Source organism: Quercus robur, chromosome 8 (genome assembly GCF_932294415.1).
Source record: "Quercus robur chromosome 8, dhQueRobu3.1, whole genome shotgun sequence".
Taxonomy (NCBI): Eukaryota; Viridiplantae; Streptophyta; class Magnoliopsida; order Fagales; family Fagaceae; genus Quercus; species Quercus robur.
Window position 1 is genome coordinate 40,348,092 of NC_065541.1, and position 20,668 is coordinate 40,368,759.

At 34.2% G+C, this 20,668-nt stretch overlaps 2 protein-coding genes across 2 annotated transcripts; both read right to left on the reverse strand.

Annotated features, from left to right (window-relative positions):
- Positions 1-693: 693 nt before the first annotated feature.
- LOC126695494 (xanthohumol 4-O-methyltransferase-like) lies at positions 694-3,842 on the reverse strand. Its single transcript, XM_050392259.1, has 2 exons — positions 2,953-3,842; positions 694-1,112 (listed from the first exon to the last, which is right to left on the reverse strand). The coding sequence occupies exons 1-2, from the start codon at positions 3,721-3,723 to the stop codon at positions 816-818; spliced, it is 1,068 nt and encodes a 355-aa protein (XP_050248216.1). The 5' UTR covers positions 3,724-3,842; the 3' UTR covers positions 694-815.
- A 13,440-nt stretch (positions 3,843-17,282) lies between these two features.
- LOC126695496 (xanthohumol 4-O-methyltransferase-like) lies at positions 17,283-20,209 on the reverse strand. The gene is made up of 2 exons (XM_050392260.1): positions 19,423-20,209; positions 17,283-17,582 (listed from the first exon to the last, which is right to left on the reverse strand). The coding sequence occupies exons 1-2, from the start codon at positions 20,179-20,181 to the stop codon at positions 17,283-17,285; spliced, it is 1,059 nt and encodes a 352-aa protein (XP_050248217.1). The 5' UTR covers positions 20,182-20,209.
- Between the last annotated feature and the right edge of the window lie 459 nt (positions 20,210-20,668).

The following is a 20,668-nucleotide window of genomic DNA, read 5'->3' on the forward strand; positions in this document are numbered from 1 at the left end:
TTGGTGGGAAGATGAATTTTTTTTTTTTTTTTTTTTTTTTTGAGAAGAGGAAGATGATAAGTTGAGAGAGATATATAGATAAGAAGTGGGGTTATGGTGGAGATATGGGTGAGATTTATTTTATATTTTTTAGTATTTTAAAATTGATAGAAATTATTTTTAAATTCTTGGACAAATACAAAAAATATTATGGAAATGATCTGACTACTGACGTGGTTTAACGTGAACGTAGCAATATTAAATGCTAAGTTTCAACTTTTAGTATTATATATAGATATAAATTATATCTATATATATACTTAATCTAAAAATAGAAAATGAAAACTATTAACTTTTTGTTTACTTCTTCAAAGTTGCCACATAAAATTTTCAAATCTCAAATTTTCTACCTTTGTCATTCTAATATATATTTCTTAATTTAGTTTTTAGAGTGACAACGGACAAGTAGCAATATATAGTCTATGTTTAAACTATTTAGCTTGCTAAGAAAAATTTAAATTAATTAGAGCTTATAACCTTTTAAAATAGAGAAAAACGACACAACACTAAAAATATCCTATTAAATTGGGATTGATCTTCTGTAAGAAAATTCTAAACAAATTAGGCATATTATTTTCCAAAATTTTCATAATTAAACTTTTTATTCATTAGAACTTTTAACCCCCCCCCCCCACACACACACACACACACACACACACACACACACACACATATATATATATATATACATATTAATTATCAAACTTTCTCACCAATACCTGAGTTAAAAACTGTTGACATTATTAAATAAATAAATAAACTGCATCGAAACCATATCACTTAGGGTACGCCTCAATAATAGATTGTAAAGCTGGAATTTTGATGATATTGTAGCGAGGAAAGCCTGCTCCTTCCAATACTTTCTTCCACTCGAGTTCAGTCCTTTCCTTGCCACTAGTGTGTGCAATCATAACCAAATCAAATACTAAGCCTGTGTCATCAAATAGATCATTACCCTCTGGTTCTAGCACAACATCTACAATAATAACTTTTCCAGTCTCTTCCAATATTGCTTTTCGGCAATTTTTTAAAATCTTGACACAACTTTCATCGCTCCAATCATGCATAATCCACTGCATTATTGAGAAGTAGTAATGTCATTAAGCTTTTGATCAGGACATATCTATGCACATTAGTGTTAGTGGGTTTAGAATATAGACAAAAAAACTTAATTTACACATTAATCATTAGGATAAAATTTCAAGGAAAAAGTAGTTTTTTTTTTTTTTTTTTTAAAAAAAAAAAAGGTAAAAAGTCGTTTGAAACTGGGCCATATTTTCTACCCACTCAACTCCACCAACTTTTTTCGTATTTTTGTATTTTATTATTATTATTAAATGAGGAATAATAATTATAATATATAAACTTTTTGAGATGAAGTAACATGAGTTGGCATTTAACCATTATTTTAACACTCCTCTTTATAAGTAAATGAATATACTTGCATTTAGCAAAAAAAAAAATGAATATACTTGCATACTCCTCTAATAATAAGTGAATTTTTTAAATGAAGTTTTCATTTCTGTAAATGGAAGTTAGAGTGGAAACAGATTCAAACTTATTAATGATAAAGTTATCTCTAAAACTTTTTTTTTTTTTTTTTAACTATAACTGGATTATTCCAAAATTTAAGAAGTTAAGAAATTGGAGAATTTAATTATTATTCTAATAAAACCTTCTCTGCGAGACAAAAAGAACAGTGTTGATAAATAAATGTACAAGAATGACCTTTGGTCATCGGCTTAACTACTGGATCCAGTTAAACATTGTACAGCGTCAAGTCTGTTTCAAATTTGTGCCAGTTAGAAGAACATGAAGGTTTTGGCCGCAAATATTTGCTTTTGAACTCTTTCATCTTTGTTTTCATTAGTAACAGCAAACGAGTTGATTTAATAATCAAAACATCAAAGTCTAACACATAATTCAATTACCAGAAATATTGGCTCTTTTTATTATTGCGTCAAATTATCCACAATATATATATATATATATATATATATATGCATGTTTCGAGCACTTTATCCTAGCTAGATGCTAGACTCATTGTGTAGGGATGACAATTTTTCCCCGCCCTGCTTAACCCACCCCTCCCCGCTTCATCCCGTGTGGGTTTCCCCACCCCGTAAAGGCAGTGGGGCAGGGATGGGGCAAGATTTTAGCCCCGCACCACGAGGAGGGACAGGAATGGGTTTAGACTTTTTAGACCCGCCCCGCCCTGCCCCTCCCTATCCCCGCCCTGCCTCGCATTACTAAGGGTTATAATTGTAAATTTTTTATACCCTAAAACCCTAATATTTTAAACAAACATATTAATATTAGCATATTTTATTCTACTCAATGTGATTCTCTGTCTTTATTTTGTTATGTGTTATAATATGAGATTTTTATTTTATTTCTATGATTGTCTTATTAAATACTTGGATATATAATTCAATTTTTTCTAAAAATTGATTTAATTTGATGGGATAAATTTGTAATTTCAAGTATATTTTTATTAATGAAATAAGTTTCATTAAAAAAAAATGTACTAGTTGTAGGGCAAATTAACAAAATTAGAGTTTTACGGGGCGGGGCTTCGCAGGGCCCCAAGGGGCGGGAATGGGGTGAGAAAGTATTCCCCGTCATGCGGAGCGGGGCGGGGCGAGGATGGGACAAGACAAAACTATGCGGGGCGAGAACGAAAACCCCATTCTTCGACCCCGCCCCGCCCCATTGCCATCCTTATGACATTGTGAACTAAAAAAAAAAAAAAAAAAAAAAAGACTAATACCCTTGAACAATTAATATTAAACCATGCGTGACTTTGAAAAGCAAATCATGCAATTGCAAGGTTAAATTTGATGAAAAAAAAAAGGTCTAATAAAAAAGAAGAGAAAACACATTCATCTCTAAACAATAACCTTATATACGTACCTTCATGAAAACTGCATCAGTATTGGGAATGGCTTGAAACATGTCACCTCCAACATGTGTGATTCCATCATAAATGGGTGCCGTAGCAACAACATGTGGTAGATCAAAGTTGATACCTTTGATGTGTGGATAGGATTTCACAATCTCAGCCAGCCCACTACCGGTCCCACCTCCAACATCAACCAATGACCGCACAGAACCAAACCCATCTTTATACTCACAAAGAATAGCATTCATAGTAATCCTGGCTGTACAAGCCATGCCATCATTGAACAACTTGTTGAATCCAGGATTTTCAGAAGCAAAGTCCCAAATCTCACGGCCATTAGCCTTCTCAAAGGCTAAGCCACCGTCTTTGACAGATTGGCTAAGAGTGTGCCATGGACCCACTAGCCAAGGATGGGCCTCCAAGAGTACCATAGGTGCTAGGCTCATCTTGGAATCATGCAATAACCATTTTGATGAATGGGTTAGGCCGTACAGAGTTTCTTCATCACCTACGGATGTTTGATGTGCGGAGAAGATCTTTCTGCGGACTAGCAACCTCATGATGCGTGTGAGGTAGCTGATATTTAGGGAGAGTGCATCATCAGTATTAGGAATACGAGCTACTATCTGGGACAAGGTCATTGGGCCACCATGCAAGTTTATAATGTCAGCTATGCGGAGTTCCACAGCACATTTCACTGCCATGGAGTCTGCAAAGCTCAACATATATTTCCATATATCAGCTTGACCTTGTAACTCTGCTTCAGCTTCTTTTGCATCCATTCTCAAACACCCTCTCTCTTTCTCAAATGAAGTGGAACCCAAATTAATAGATCTTAGCAATCCAACAAAAAGTCACATTTTCTCACTACCCAATAAAGAGTCACAATTATTCCCACCATCCAGACCGCAACAGAATAAAAAATTAAATAAAAATCAAATCTAGATTTATAAGCAACCACGTGACCCCATTTACCCACAAGGGCCACGACCCAAGAAAGGGAAATGGAAAGATCAACTTGAAATGATTTTAAGGGTGAAGGCCATGCCGCCTCATTTAAACGCCAATGTCCCAACCCAACAATTTATTGTCCGTTTAGATACAATATATTTTTGCTTAAACTAAAAATTAAAAATTGAAAATTGAAAACACTATAATAAAATAATTTTTAAATGTGTAAATAATACCATGAGACCTATTTTTAATATTTTTTTTGAATAAAGTGGTTGTGGGTCTTATGAACAGTGTGTAAACAGTGTTGCTACAGTGTGTGAACAGTGATAATTGTCCTCTGGCCTAAAGCAAAACGCATAAAAAAAAAGAAGAAGAACAAGAACAAGCAAAAAATGCAAACATAGTAGATGTGATGCGGATCCAAACACATACTTAGTGAACGTTTGGATATCATATTCAGTTCCATGTTTTGCGTTTTGCTCCTTTTTATTTTATTTTTACCAGTGACTCTTGCACTGTTCATAGGATATGAACAGTAATTTAAAAAGTGAATAGTAATTGGAAATTATTTTTTTATTGTTTTCAGTTTTCAGTAAAATAAGCGGTATTCAAACGCATCCTTAAATTAACTTTAAAGGTGATAAGTAAACTAACGTTTGAAAAAAAAAAAAAAACATAAACTATGTTAACTTTGCTGCAACCAAATTTGATATCTCTATCTTTTTGGGTTTTGTTAGAAATATATTAGACATATTAGTCTAATGTAATAGGCCTAAACCCACTTCTGCTTGTATTAGTAGTTTAGAATTTAGTCGCTTATATATACTCATGTTAGGATTCATTGTAACACAGGTTATTGTACTACACTCTTACATAATAAAAATGTAGTCCTTAAGGGATTCCTCTGTGGATGTAGGCCGACAAGGCTGATCCATGAAACCCTTATATTCTTGGTGTTCTTATTCTATACTTCCCATTTCACATCCACTTTAGTATATATAACATGGTATAACACATAGCGTTACTAATATATTTAACATGGTATCAAAGTCAAATTTCATTCTTGGCATCAAACAAACATCTCGAGCAAGCAAAGAAGATTCTCACATGCACACCATCATCTGAAGTCACACATGCTTGTCTACTGTGTTTGTTTTTAGACCCCTTAAACAATTGAATTAACCCTAGATAATTAGTCAAGTTGTTACTTAGTCAAATTAACAGGTCTAGGTTAACACAAATATATCATATCATGCATAGCAGCTGAAAATAAATAAGACAATGATATGATCACCCAGGAAACCAAACCGGTAAAAACCTGGGGAGGATTTAACCTAGCTATCCTCAAGGTAAACTTGAATCCACTATTAGAAAGAATCGAAGTTCATACAAAAGGACTTACAAGCACCCCCGCTCGACTTCCTAATGCTACCAACCAGTAGAACTTACTGACACGACCACGTGCAAGCTTCGAATCCACGGACTCCTTCTTTCTTTGGATTCTCACCAGCTACAAGCACCCCCGCTTGTGTATTCTTAAAACTTTAATGGCAGCAACTGTTTTGATCATCAAGGTTTAGAAAATGTCTCTTCCTTGAAAACCCTAAGTTTGTGTAAAGGAAAGCTACTCTAGATCTCACAAGAGATTTACACAAACCGCAATATGAGCGACACTAAAACGTGGCTAGAGTTTGCCTTTTATACTTAGGACAAATAAGAAACCCTAAAAACGTTTTAAACACATACGGCTGAGTTGGACGAATCTGCATAAAAGCAATCTGCCCAACATTCGATCGATCGAGCCTAAGCTTCGATCGATCGAGCCAGGCTGAAAGCCACACTGCTTTCTGCTTTACACTCGATTCCAACTTTACATTGACATACAACTTTGAGCTAGCTTTAAACACTTCTAAACACATTGTTTTGATCATGGTTTGCCAACATTACACATTAGAGTTCTAAAATACATAAAGTCCTAAACTTTAGAACCTAACAAACTCCCCCTTTGGCAATCCGTGACAAAACACAATATATAAGCTCAAAGTTTACAACATGAAAAAACCCTTTACAAAATAATGCTCATAAACAAAAATTCAATCCTAACTACTATCCATCAGTTGCAAGTGTAGACAACAGCTCAATTGAATCAACTTGTATATTTCCTAAAACACTAAACAAAATGCATAACCGCATGAAATCAAAAAATATGCAATCTAACTCTCCCCCTAAGTTAGATACATCAAAAACAATGTTAACTCCCCCTAAACAAAACAAACATGTCATCTATTTCTCCCCCTAAGACTACCCAATCAAAAGGTAGACAGAAAACATACGCAACAAAGTAAGAGAAAATAGAGACAACTCCCCCTAGGAAGAGCAACAACTCCCCCTAAGAACCACAAAGGTTAAAAAAAATTTCTCCCCCTATAAAAATAGGAAAAACAAAACAAGTTTTGGGAAAAACAGTTTTAGGGAAAAATAAAGGGAGTGGGGATAAAGAAAAAGACACAAACCAAGTTTTTAAAAAAAACTAAGTTGAGGATACACATGAAGAAAAAATATTATCTCTTTCAATAAAATGCAAACATGGTACTATGTGACCCACAAACAGTTGCATGAGTAGAGAAAATATTTGCACATTGATTATCCATCATATCTCTTAAGAAAAAAATTTTCTACAGTTCACACATAAAAAAGGCATATACTAGAAAGTACATAACTCAAAAATTAATTAATAAATTTTTTGATCAAGTTGAGTACCCAATGTAGTAAAGTGTATGCATGTTGTGTGAAAACAATGAGACATATGATTGCAAAACTGCAAGATGGATACAAAAACAATGCAATGCATGTGAATCCTAAACACAAATGATGCATGGAAAAAACAAATTTTTGAAAAACAGCAATTTAATGCAGAAACTCCTCAAAGCACAATATTTCATGAATGAAATGCATGAGTATGAGATTAAAAGTTTTTCAAAAACGCTTGAATTCAACCCAAAATTTCCAAAAACAAGTTTTTCAACTAATTGTCCTCAAAAACTCAAACATTAAGCACATTTTGCATCAAAATCAAGGAACTTTAATCTTGGATGGCCACAACAAGATTACACACAATATAATGTACCAAGTTTAACAAAGAGTAACTTGTGTAGTGTGTGCAACTAGCAAAAACTTGAGATACATATGAGGTGATATGTGAATAGCAATCAATCACAAAGTCTACAAAATTCATCACATAGGATTTAAAAGAGACTATCACCTAAAGAGTTACATCATATAACTCTCACATCTCCTAGATCATAAGCTTGCAATCACGTAAGTTTCTTGAATTTATGCCTCATAATATGCATACCAATTTTAAGTCATGTGATTTTGGCATCAAGCCTAATAGTACACACCAATTTTAAGTATTAAGCAATTTAAATCGAGGCTTCACTTTATGTTCTTTTTGTACATGTGCTACACTTTCTCGAGCACAAAATCTTATAATATGCACTAAGGTGTTCATAATTGGCTAGTGAACAATGGTGAGATGGTTATTTATGCCTTTCTCAAAAGGTTCAAGTCCGACAGTCAAATAACATGTGACTTCAAGATTAAGACATAGTGATCAACAACTATAAACATCTCCTACACAACATGCACTACAAAGCTTAAACTAGTCAAGTGCAATAAATAAGCTCATCAAAGCTAAACAAGGTACATAAACTTGTTATGTAAAAATAATATGGCCAATCCTTGATTATAAATCCAAGATGTGAAATACAAAACACAAAAATCTTTTTGGTTTTAAAAAATTTATGACCAAAAACAAAAAACAAACATTATGCTAAATGAACAATGCAAATGCAATGCATGACAGCGTTTAATTAAGCTATAGAGGGTACACAAACAAGAAATATCAATTTCTTAATTAACCCTTGAGTACATGTACAAACTAGTACATATTCACACAAAATCAGAAATAGCTTAGCACTTATTTAACACATACTATTCAAGTTTCTCCACAATGTCAAGCATGTTCTAAATCAAGAGAGATATCATAATTCATGTAATCCTTAAGAAAAATAAAACTAGACACAAAATAAAATATTTTTGTCTTTTTGAAAATTTTCAATGTTTTTGGATTTTTTTTTTAAATAAAAAAATTCTAAAAGAAACAAAACAACCAAAAACAGAAACAAGGCATGTCCACAAATAATTGAAAGAATTAAATTAGGGACAAGTCAGCAACACTCACCTTGGAGAATCTTTTCTCACCCATATAGCACGAGTCTTCGGCTTTGTAGGTGAAAATCCATGAGAAGCAGAGTGTATTTGAGGAATTACACCAATCTTCTGAGAAAGACTAAAATCTTGCAAATTCCTTTCACAAGCCAACAAGCTCAAATTTTTCAAAATAATATGAAACAATTTATATGGACTTATGGCATGAGAAATATCATCACATATCCTAGATTGAAACACAGAATGCTTAAATTTTAATTTATGACAATTAGGACGAATGTGACCACGGACACCACAAAAGTGGCAGACAGGAACAAATTTAGAAACATCAGTATTCCTAGTGGGGTTTCTGGTCACAGGCTTTGGTTCTTGCCTCAACAAAGAACAATTTGGTCTAATATGACCAACAACACCACAAAGGTGACAAGTAGGCACAAAAACAAATTTATTATGCTCTCTAACAGTAGGTTTAGACATAGGTTTAGAAACATCAGCGTCAACATCAGAACTTTTACCTTTGTCTAACCTAGCAAAATAAGCCTTTTCTTTATTATTCCTCTTGAAAGGAGGGATATAAACTTTTTCAGTTTTAGACTTAAGAGAAACAGAAACACTTCTGTTATCAACAACAGGCTTAATTCTAGTCAAATTTTCAATTTTAGCTTTAGATTCAACTAACTCTTGTTCCAAGCTTTTCATCTTCTCATCTTGAGAGGGAATTTGATTTCTCAAAAATTCATTCTTTTTATTAGATTCATCTAATCTAACAATCAATTCCTCTTTTTCAAGATTAGCCAATTTTAACTCTTCCTTGAATTTCTTAGCAATTTTCATAGATTTCAATAATTCCTTACAAAGAGTTTCACAAGCATCAATAAAATCCGTAGAAGCATGAGCAGAAACATGATCAGAAATACACTTCAAATTATCCATGACAACAGGGGTCAAGGATCAGCTCTTAGATCAAAAGATCTAAAACAAAAGAGCTACTCGCTCTGATACCACTTGTTTGTTTTTAGACCCCTTAAACAATTGAATTAACCCTAGATAATTAGCCAAGTTGTTACTTAGTCAAATTAACAAGTCTAGGTTAACACAAATATATCATATCATGCATAGCAGCGGAAAATAAATAAGATAATGATATGATCACCCAGGAAACCAAACCGGTAAAAACCTGGGGAGGATTTGACCTAGCTATCCTCAAGTTAAACTCGAATCCACGATTAGAAAGAATCGAAGTTCATACAAAAGGACTTACAAGCAAGCACCCCCGCTCGACTTCCTAATGCTACCAACCAGTAGAACTTACTGACACGACCACGTGCAAGCTCCGAATCCACGGACTCCTTCTTTCTTTGGATTCCCACCAGCTACAAGCACCCCCACTTGTGTATTCTTTAAGCTTTAATGACAGCAACTGTTTTGATCATTAAGGTTTAGAGAATGTCTCTTCCTTGAAAACCCTAAGTTTGTGTAAAGGAAAGCTCCTCTAGATCTCACAAGAGATTTACACAAACCGCAATATGAGCGACACTAAAACGTGGCTAGAGTTTGCCTTTTATACTTAGGACAAATAAGAAACCCTAAAAATGTTTTAAACACATAGGGCTGAGTTGGACGAATCTGTAGAAAAGCAATCTGCCCGACGTTCGATCGGTCGAGCCTAAGCTTCGATCGATCAAGCCAGGCCGAAAGCCACACTGCTTTCTGCTTTACACTCGATTCCAACTTTACATTGACATACAACTTTGAGCTAGCTTTAAACACTTCTAAACACATTGTTTTGATCATGGTTTGCCAACATTACACATTAGAGTTCTAAAATACATAAGGTCCTAAACTTTAGAACCTAACATACTGGATCTAGACTCCATGGCATCTCGCAGCCCAATGTGTTAGGTTTTTAGACCCCTTTAAACTAGATTGTTTAACCTAATTAATTAATCAAGTGAATACTTAGGTTTTTTATTTAGATCTAGGTTAAAACAATAACAATCATATCATGTAAAGTAGCAGAAAATATAAAGAACATAATGATATAATGATCCAGGAAAACCAAACCGGTAAAAAACCTAGGGAGGATTTAACCTACCTATTCTCAAGGTAAAAAGCAAATCCACTATGAAAGAATTGAAGTTTATACAATAGAACTTAGACCACTAACATTCTATTGCTACCTCGAGTAGAAAACTTACTACCATGACCCCTTGATAGCTCTGAGTTCACAAACTACTTTTTTCCTTGGCCTTTGCAACACAAGCACCCACACTTGTGATAAAAAACATAAACTTTCCTATTTGTGACTCCAAGACCACCTTTGAAGGTTTAGATCATCAGCACCTTTGATGATTAGAGAAGGTGGCAACTTCTACAATATCGGATCTTGAGATTCTTCAAGGAATAACACCGATAGAAGACATGAGAAAGTTTTTTGGGTACAAAAGAGTTACACTCTTCTCTCTCTAAAAAGCCTTATAAAAATGTGCTTAAGTTTTTCTTTATATACTAGAAGAAGTAGATTTGAAACCCTAATCCTTTTTGGGCTTGAACTACTATTTGGGCTTAATTAAAATTCTGAAGATACGAATCTCGATCAATCAAACTTGTCTCTCGATTGGTCGAATCAAGCAAATTTCAAATTCTCTTTTTTGCAGCTTGCTTGTTCTTGGATCTTGACTTGTATCATCTTGAGTATTGTCTAATAATACCTATAGACTCAAGGATCTATATTTAGACAAGTTTGTGTTTACAATTTGCCAATTGTTCTAAACTTTTATAATCTAACACAATGTAATAGGCCCAAGCCCACTCTTATTTGTACTAGTAGTTTAGGGTTTAGTCACCTATATATATTCATGTTAGGGTTCATTGTAACACATGTTATTGTACTACACTCTTACATATTAAAGATGTAGCCCTTAAGGGATTCTTTCGTGGATGTAGGCCGACAGGGCTGAACCACGTAACCTTCGTGTTCTTGGTGTTCTTATTCTATACTTCTCATTCTGCATCCATTCTAGTATATATAACATGGTATAACACATCGAGTTGCTAATATATTTAACATGCTCCTTGTGCCTTTCTAATGTGTAGTCTGTAAGGGGTGGAGGTGATGAAGGCTGACTGGCTAAGACTAGTGGTCACGATGGTAGGCTATTAATGATGGTCGGGCGGTGGCGTGGTTTGAAGCTTAGCATATGTGTTTGTTTCCATAAAAATGGGTTCATCTTAAATTTTAGGGGAAAAACTAGGTTTGATTACATATAAGGTGGGGTTTTTTTTTTTTTTTTTTTGGTTCTTCTACCTTTCTGAGTTCAGAATCTTCTGATTTTTGAAATTACAAGAAACAGAGAACTACTTTCTAGTTCTAATAAACCACTATGTGATGCAAAGCGGCGATTTGGTAATTTTTTTTGGAATTCTTAGGGGCTTCATGGTTGCTCTCAAAATTGAGAACTCATTAAAGAATTCCCGTTCAGTATAGGAAAATAGCGAATCTTTGGATCATTGTTGATATCTAATAGTAGTAGCACAAAAAAAAATTCAAGGCACTTTTCCCAATCCATTGTTATTTATAGTGACAACTTTCAACATGCATTGCCCAAAATAACAGTAGAATCAAATCCTTGATTTTCCTATCGAGTTTCAATCACATAAATGACTCTAGCTCTAAAATGCATGGTTTTGAAATCCGGACCGGATCGTACGGTCTGACCGGAAAAACCATGAACCTCCCACCATCACGGTTCTTTAAGCTTAAAAACCCATCTATGTCAAAAAAGCAGGGAACCGTTCGATCCGCGGTTCAACTGCACGGTTCTAAGAACCGTGATCAGACCGCTTCTCACGGTTCCCTTTGAATTTGAACCTTTAAAAAAAAAAAAAAACATAGAAAAACAAAAGAAAAAGAAACACAACTGCTGGGAAGAACAAGCCGATCTAACTTTGCTTCAATCTCAAAAAACATCTCAAATAATCCAAACACAAAACACAAAACAAAATCCAATTCTTACAATGAAGTTGAATTAGAACAAGAAAAAAAAAAAAAGAACAAGCCGATCTGACCCAGTCTGGTGGTGGGGAGGAGGACGAACGGCGGTGGAGTGGTGGACGAGGTAGTGCTGGTGAACGCTTCATCCTCTGGTGCTGTTTCTCCTTCTTCTTCTTCTTTCTTCTTTTTCTCCTTCTCTTTCTTTTGTCCGTCTGCACTTTCTCTCTTTTAACTCCACTCATTAGTTTTTGTATTATTTTTTTTATTTGTGTTTTTCCAAAGCCCTCCATGTGATTACATTGGAAAGGTAAGAAGAGTTTCAGCCATCCATTTTTTTCACCTTCCCAACATGATGTGACAACTCTCTTAATTGTTAAGTACTTCTAATTAATATTTACAATTTTTTTTAAAGAAAAAATCTAATACCGAAATTTGTCTTAGCTTTTTTTGGTTGTTAGCTTTTTTTTTTTGGTTGTAATTCTAATGGGATAGAGAGTAGGCAGTAGAGGAAAAATAATGGGTTTATATATATTTGATAGGTATTCAAATTTACAATTGTGCCCAAAAAAATATAAAATTGTGTGATTCTAAAATTATTTTAATTTAAGACTATTAAATAATTTAAAACTTTTATTTTATATAATATAATATAAGTGTCCTTCTAATTAGTATATTATTATTGCTATCACAAGTTTAACTAATCAACATATAAATAAATAAAGAATACCATATCTACCTTTACTTAGTATTTAATATTTTTTATTTGTTTTGGGAAAGTTATGATATAAAAAATATATTTGAAAGATAGATTTTTATATTTAATTAAATTATTTTATTTAATTTTTATATTTATACTAATTTAATATAATTATTTATATTTAAATAATTATTAAATTAATTATGACGTCATCACGGTTCGATCCCGGTTCGACCTCAGTCCAACCTCAAAAACCTTGAACCTCTCTCTTTTACGGTTCATTGAACGGTCCGGGTTTCAAAACCTTGCTAAAATGGTTTCCGATGAACTTGCTCTTGAAAAATTACCCTCAACGATTTCATTAAAAATGCAATAAATAGGACTCTGTTTTTTGTTTAAATTTATGGTGAACGAGCAGAAGCTCATTAGTCATCACCTCCAAGACTCTAACACTTAAACTAACACAAGTTTATTTGTTTGTTTGTTTGTTTGTTTGTTTGTTGTTGTTGTTGTTGTTGTTATGTGTGTGTGTGTGTGTGTGTTTTTTTTTTTTTTTTTTTTTTTTAAATTTTAAACGTTAGTTTACTTTTCACCGTTTAAGTTTCTAGAGTCTAGAGTTAAGTTGTTGGGTTAAGTTTAAATGAGGTGGCATACTCTACACCTTTGATTTATTTCAAAACAATCTTGTCCATAAAATGGACACTCTCCATTTCAAAGAGAAATCGAGAGGATCCAAGCCCCCAACAAAGAAGTTGCACCAACAGCCCACCACGAGCTACAAACATGTTGGAATGGCTTGAATGGTCAAAAACCAACAAGCCATTAAATGTTAACATGCCCATGTTAGAAAGTATGGCTTGATATTTAACCAAGCCAAAGATTGGCATCCACAAAGAGCATGCATGAAGGAATACAGAAGTCTTGATGCATGGATTCTTGGCTGAATTTTTTAACTTCTTAGTCAACAAAAGTCTTGCATTATTTTCATGTGCTGAACTACTAAAAATTCGGCTAGATAGCAAAGGGCTTCTTTTGTGTGTGCACCAAAGATAGAAGTTAGACTGTCCTGCAACTCTTGTCTAAATACAATAGGATGTTCTCTATTTATTTGTGAGAAAACCAAAGGTTTCTTATTAAAAAAAATAAAAAATAAAAAATAAAAAAAGGTGAGACAACCAAGGGTGTATTGGGGGTTTGGGTTTGTGAGAGTATCTTCAAGCTATTGTTGTAATCTCCAAAGTAATAGTGAAACTTTATTCTGTCGCCTCCTATGGACGTAGGCATATTGATGAATCACATAAATTTCTTGTGTCATATTATGTCTTCTCTTTACCCTTTAACCTTATGTAAATAGATTATTTCTCAATTTTTTTCACAACAACTAGTATTAGAGCTCCAAGTTGATATATTCAATGGAGATCAACGCTTTTATTGCCAAGGTAGACGTAGTTAAGTTTGACAAAACTGGTAACTTTGGTTATGGCAAAGAAGGGTGAAAGATTTGTTGGTACAACAAGGTTTGATGAAGGGTTTGTATGGGAAAGCAAAGAAACCAGATATGATGACATATGCCAAATGGGAAGAACTCGATATGAAGGCGGTAAGTTCAATTCGACTATGTCTGGCAGATGAGCTTATGTATGATGTCATGGATGACGTGTCAACTACGATTGAATGGTTGAATTTGGAGAGCTGATATACGTCCAAATCCCTCACAAATAAACTAAATCTTAAGCAAAAACTATACGAGCTTAAGATGGCAGAGGGTGTGGATTTGGCTCAGCACAACCATATGTTCAATCAAATTATTAGTGATTTGTTACAAATCAAAATAAAATTCGATGATAAAAACAAGGTGATAATGCCTTTGTCATATCTCCTAGCTTCCTACAAGTATTTAGTTACAACCCTACTTTGGGAGAAAGAGACTTTGAAATTTGAAGAGATCTTAAGAGTCTTGTTGGATCACTACCAACGGAAACAGAATTTGAGTGAAATTTCTGGTGAAGGGCTTATGGTAAAGGGTAATCAAGATCGTGGAATGAAGAAAGACAAAGATCACAATTCTACTAGGTGACATTTGTAGAAATAAATCCAAAAGCAAGACAGTGAAGCGCTATAAATGCCAGAAGAAATGGCATATTAAGCAAGACTGTCTAGAGTGGAAAAGAGGCAAGGACAAAGACAAGGAAGGGTCCTTAAGATTTGCAAATGTTGTGGCAATAGATTTAGATTTAGATGGAGATATGCTTTCTGTTTCATCTAGTGCCAACTTGCTAATCAATTCTTGGATTTTGGATTTAGCATGTTCTTTCCACATGGCTCCTCACAGAGATTGGTTCGACACTTACAAGTTGATTAATTGCAATTTTGTTCTAATGGGCAACAATGTTGCTTGCAAAATTGTTGGAATAGGAAAAATTAAGATAAAGATGTTCGATAATGTGGTGAAGACATTAGGAGAGGTATGACATGTTCCATATGTGAAAAAAAATTTAATTTCATTGGGAACCCTAGACTCTAATGGCTATTGCTATAAGTCTAAGAATGGGTTAATAAAGGTGTCAAGGGGTGCTAAGGTTGTGATGAAGAGGCAAAAAGTAGAAGGTAATATTTGCAAGCTTTTCGGCAATACCATTGTTTTTGGAGCTGCTGCAGTAACTGAATTTGAGTAGGATGATACACTCTCGTGGCATATGCGATTAGGGCATATAAGTGAGCGTGGTATTAGGGAATTGCAAAAAAGAAATCTGTTGGCTGGAGCTAAGTCATGTAAGTTAGATTTCTGCAAATACTATGTCATGGGAAAGTAGTGTAGGATGCGATTCAAAATAGCCACGCACAAGACATAGGGTATATTAGATTATGTACACTTTGATATCTAGGGACTGGTGAAAGTGGTCTCTAAAGGTGGAGCTCGGTATTTTATGAGTTTCATTGATGATTATTCCAGAAAGGTTTGGGTTTACTTCTTGAAGAACAAGTCTGAGGCATTTGCAAAGAGAAGTGGAGAGCTAAAGTGGGAAACCAGATTGGAATGAAGATCAAGTTCAAAATCATTGTTAACATCTACACTGGTAACCATTTTTTAATAGGCAATTATCAAACTTGTGCATTCTTGTTTCTACCATGTTTCTTGTGGGGGGATAGGATGGCGTCACAAGCCTAAAGGCCCAAGGCCCATTAGAATAGAGAAGAAAAAAGGGGACAAAGGGAACACTAGGCCAAGCCTCGTAAGATCACAAGATGAAAAGAAAGGGACTGTAGAGCTCAAGCACTGGAGAGAAGAAGGTGTAACCCTCTGAGGTGTCTCCCTTCCTTGGAACATAGCAAAGGAACCAGGTCATCACTAGGAAGGATAAGGACAACAACAAGACTGATGAAAGAGGACAGCCAAGGAACAAGAGAAGGTAGCACCTAAAATCGGCAACAAGCCCTTTGCATTAAATGGTTGTACTTACTAGACAAAGGTTATATTAAATGCCTAATGACCTGTTAAAACAGTATCCCCCAACAAAGAACCCACTTATTCCTTGAAAAAAGAGGAAGAAACCCCTGATGGGATAAGTATCTCCCTTCCCTAGAACTCAAATCTACAAGGAAAGTGCTGGGAGTCACCAATTCACCTCCATCATTTCCATCACTAATGTCACCAACTCGTCTCCATCACTAATTTGCCTCCATGTCTCTTAGGTTCAATCTCTCTATTCCTTCCCTCAGATTCGATTATATGTGAAATTGGTGTCTATTGGTGCTTTTGTTCTTTGGATTTGTAGATTCTTTGGGTTTGTAGATTTGTATATTTTGTTATTTAGGAATCAAACTTTAGTGTTTGATCTTTGTATATTGGTCGAAATTAAAGCCGATCGCTATCCACCCAAGTCCGATCTGACTTGACCTGTGGTTATTTGTGGTCGACGGTGTGTCTGGGTCTTCTCCACCCAATTTGATCAGGTCAGTTGCAGATTGGGAACAAACTCAACCTAGACCAACACGTGGACAACCCTATTTAGAGTTTTAAATATGTCTCATATTCTAATCTATATCCATAACTATATACACTAATGTAATAATATAAAATGAAAACTATTAACTTTTTGCTTACTTCTTCAAAGTTGCCATACAAAATTTTCAAATCTCAATTTTAAAGTTTAACCTAATTTGTTTCGTAAATATGTTTAAACTAATTGGAATTTACAAACTTTTTAGATAAAGCAACGCAACACTACACTATACAAATTGGAATAAATTGGGTTTGATCTTCTATAAAGAAATTTAAATTAAATTTGGCATATTATTTTCCAAAAGTTTTGTAATTCAAATTTTTATTCTTTAATACTTATTAATATAATATATTTTATTAAAACTTATTAAAATAAAATAAAAAATTACCAAACTTCCTCATATATTGCATGAGATAAAAACTACTAAGATTACTATAATAAAAAGACTACATTGTAATCAAATCACTTAGGGTACGCTTCAATAATGGATGGTAAAGCTGGAATTTTGATGAGATTGTAGTGAGGAAAGCCTGCTTCTTCCAATACTTTCTTCCACTCAAGTTCAGTCCTTTCCCTGCCACCTGAGGTGTGTGCAAGCATAAGCAAATCAAATACAAAGCCTGTGTCATCAAATAGACCATCACCATCTGGCTGTAGCACAACACCTACAATAATGACCTTTCCAGTCTCTTTCGGTATTGCTTTTCGGCAGTTTTTCAAAATCCTAACACAATTTTCGTCACTCCAATCATGTAGGATCCACTGCATTATTGTTGAGAAGGGCAATGTCATTAATTTTTAAATATGACTTATTTATCCACATTATAATGAGTTTAGAGTATGGGAAAAACAGATTTAATTTACACATCAATTATAAAAAGGGTAAGATTTCAAGTAAAAAGTACTTTGAAACATTAGCCATATTTTCTACTCATTATACAGTAATTTTTTTTTTTTTTTTTTTTTAGGGGTTCATAACATGAGGTAGCAATTTTGACCAAATATAATATTCCTAAAACTTGAGATATAAAGAAAGTGTAAACTTAATCTTTTTTATTTATTTAAATAATTCTATAGGTACAATAGGGAAGAGGAATTTTAACCCCGATAATTAATTTCCGTTAGAAATGTCAAGTGGTGCTAGTTAAGGTAGAAGGTTTTTGATAGTAAAATTAATTATTTAATCATTATTCTAACACTACTCCCTACAAGTAGGTTGAAAGTTCTTTTCTATGTGTCGTATAATAATTAGGATCTAACTGTGATTTTTAACCTTTTAATTAGGAGTTAGAGTAAAGGGTACAAACATGACTCAAACTGATTGTTAACTAGCTGGCTCCAAAACCTATCAATTGATTCCAAAATTTTAGTTGTTATGAAATGCGTTACTTTAATCATGATTCCAGTAAAACCTTCTCTCCGAGACAAAAAAATAGTTGATAATGCTGGTTATCTGCTTCAAATATGTGCCAGTTATAATAACTTGAAGGTTTTGGTTTTAGTAAATGCAAAAGATTTGATTTGATCATCCAAGTTTCTTCAAGCCTAACATAGACTTCTACTCACCGAAGTATTGGTTCTCTCTCTCTCTCTCTCTCTCTCTCTCTCTCTCTCTCTCTCTCTCTCTCTCTCTCTCTCTCTCTCTCTCTCTCTCTCTCTCTCTCTCTCTCTCTCTCTCTCTCTCTCTCTCTCTCAAATGACCAATACTCACCCGAAGTATTGGCTTATTCGAACGTATTGCGAGAATTTATCTAACTATACATGCTAGTTTCTGAGCACTTTATCCTAGATGCATACTGGACTCACTGTGAGTAAAAAAATCATGCAAAAGTCTTATAGCTTAATTAACAAATTTTTGTGATTTATCGTAGACAACAATCATGCAAGCAAAAAGCCTTATAACTTAATTAACATTTTTTTGGGATTCGAATAAAGACATCTAAGGTTCAAGTCTCTCATCACTCAACTATTAAATTGTAAAAAATATATATATATATACACACACACAATTATCATGTAAGGTTTAATTTTTCTTAGTGTGCGAAGGAAAATAACAATAAAATAAAAATGGCTTATCAAAAAAAAAGTTGAATCTCTTATACATACGAGTAATGCTGAGAATACCAACTTTGTGCCACAACTCGCCACATGGCAAATTGTGGCACAAAATTGTGCCAAAGTTAGTGTCACATCATTACTCTGTACATATACATACCTTCATGAAAATTGCATCAGCATTTGGAATGGCGTGAAACATGTCACCTCCAACGTGTGTGATTCCATCATAAATGGGTGTCATAGAAGCAACATTTTTTTATGTTTTATTGTAGACAACAATCATGCAAGCAAAGAGCCTTATAACTTAATTAACATTTTTTTTTTTAAATTCGAATAAAGACATCTAAGGTTCAAGTCTCTCATCACTCAATTATAGAATTGTAAAAAAAAAAAAATATATATATATATATATATATATATACAATTATATATCATGCAAGGTTTAATTTTTCTTAGTAAGCAAAGGAAAAAAAAAAAACAAAAAAAAACAATGGGTTGTCAAGAAAAAGAAGAAAAGACATGAATCTCTTATACATATACATACCTTCATGAAAATTGCGTCAGCATTTGGAATGGAGTGAAACATGTCACCTCCAACATGTGTGATTCCATCATAAATGGGTGCTGTAGCAGCAACATGTGGTAGATCAAAGTTGATACCTTTGATGTGTGGATAGGATTTCACAATCTCAGCTAGCCCACTACCTATCCCACCTCCCACATCCACCAATGATCCCACAGAATCAAACCCATGTTTATACTCAGAGAGAACAGTATTCATCACAATCCTGGCCGTACAAGCCATGGCATCATTGAACAACTTGTTGAATTCAGGATTTTCAGAAGCAAAGTCCCAAATCGCACGCCCATTAATCTTCTCAAAGCATATGCCACCGTCTTTGATACAATGGCTAATAATGTGCCAGGGAGTCATTAGCCTAGGATGGGTCTCCATGAGTAGCATAGGAGCTAGGCTCATCTGTGAATCTTGCAATAGCCATCTTGATAAGTGGGTGATGCCGTACTTAGTGTCTCCACCTTCTAATGGATGATGTTCGGTGAAGATCTTTCTGCGGACTAGCAATCTCATGATGCGTTTGAGATAGCTGACATTTGGAGAGAGTGCATCAGGAATATCAGCTACTATCTGTGATAATGTAATTGGACAACCATGCATGTTTATAGTGTCAGCTATGCGGAGCTCCACAGCACATTTCACTGCCATGGAGTCTACATAGCTCAACATGTATTTCCATATATCAGCTTGCGCTTGTAGCTCTGCTTCAGCTTCCTTTGGCCCCATTCTCTCTCTCTCTCTCTCTCTCTCTCTCTCTCTCTCTCTAATGAAATGTGAAATGGAACCTGAAGGGGGTGAAGGTGGGTATAATTTGCTGAATGAGTGAAAGTAGGAGAGGTTTGGACGAAGTTTGTTAATCAATTCTTCTACAACCACACTTTGCCACAATTTGTTAACGTGTTCTTTTGTGTTTGGATTCCATCATTTATATATAGTCCATTGATTACTATATTTGATACAAAGTAATTCAATTTTCATTTGACATGTGTATAAGTTGTGTCAAAGTATGTTGCAAGTAATGTGTAGTTAAAACTTTTCCTTTGTCAAGGGTACTCTTAGAACTTTTCCTTTGTCAAGAGTACTCTTAGATCCTATGGAATAGAGATACAATCCTATAGATTCGATTATCTTCAACTAGATTGTATTTAATAAAAGTATTCGATCCTAACACTAGGGTTTTTATTTTATTTTATTTTAGCACACGTTTTTATTA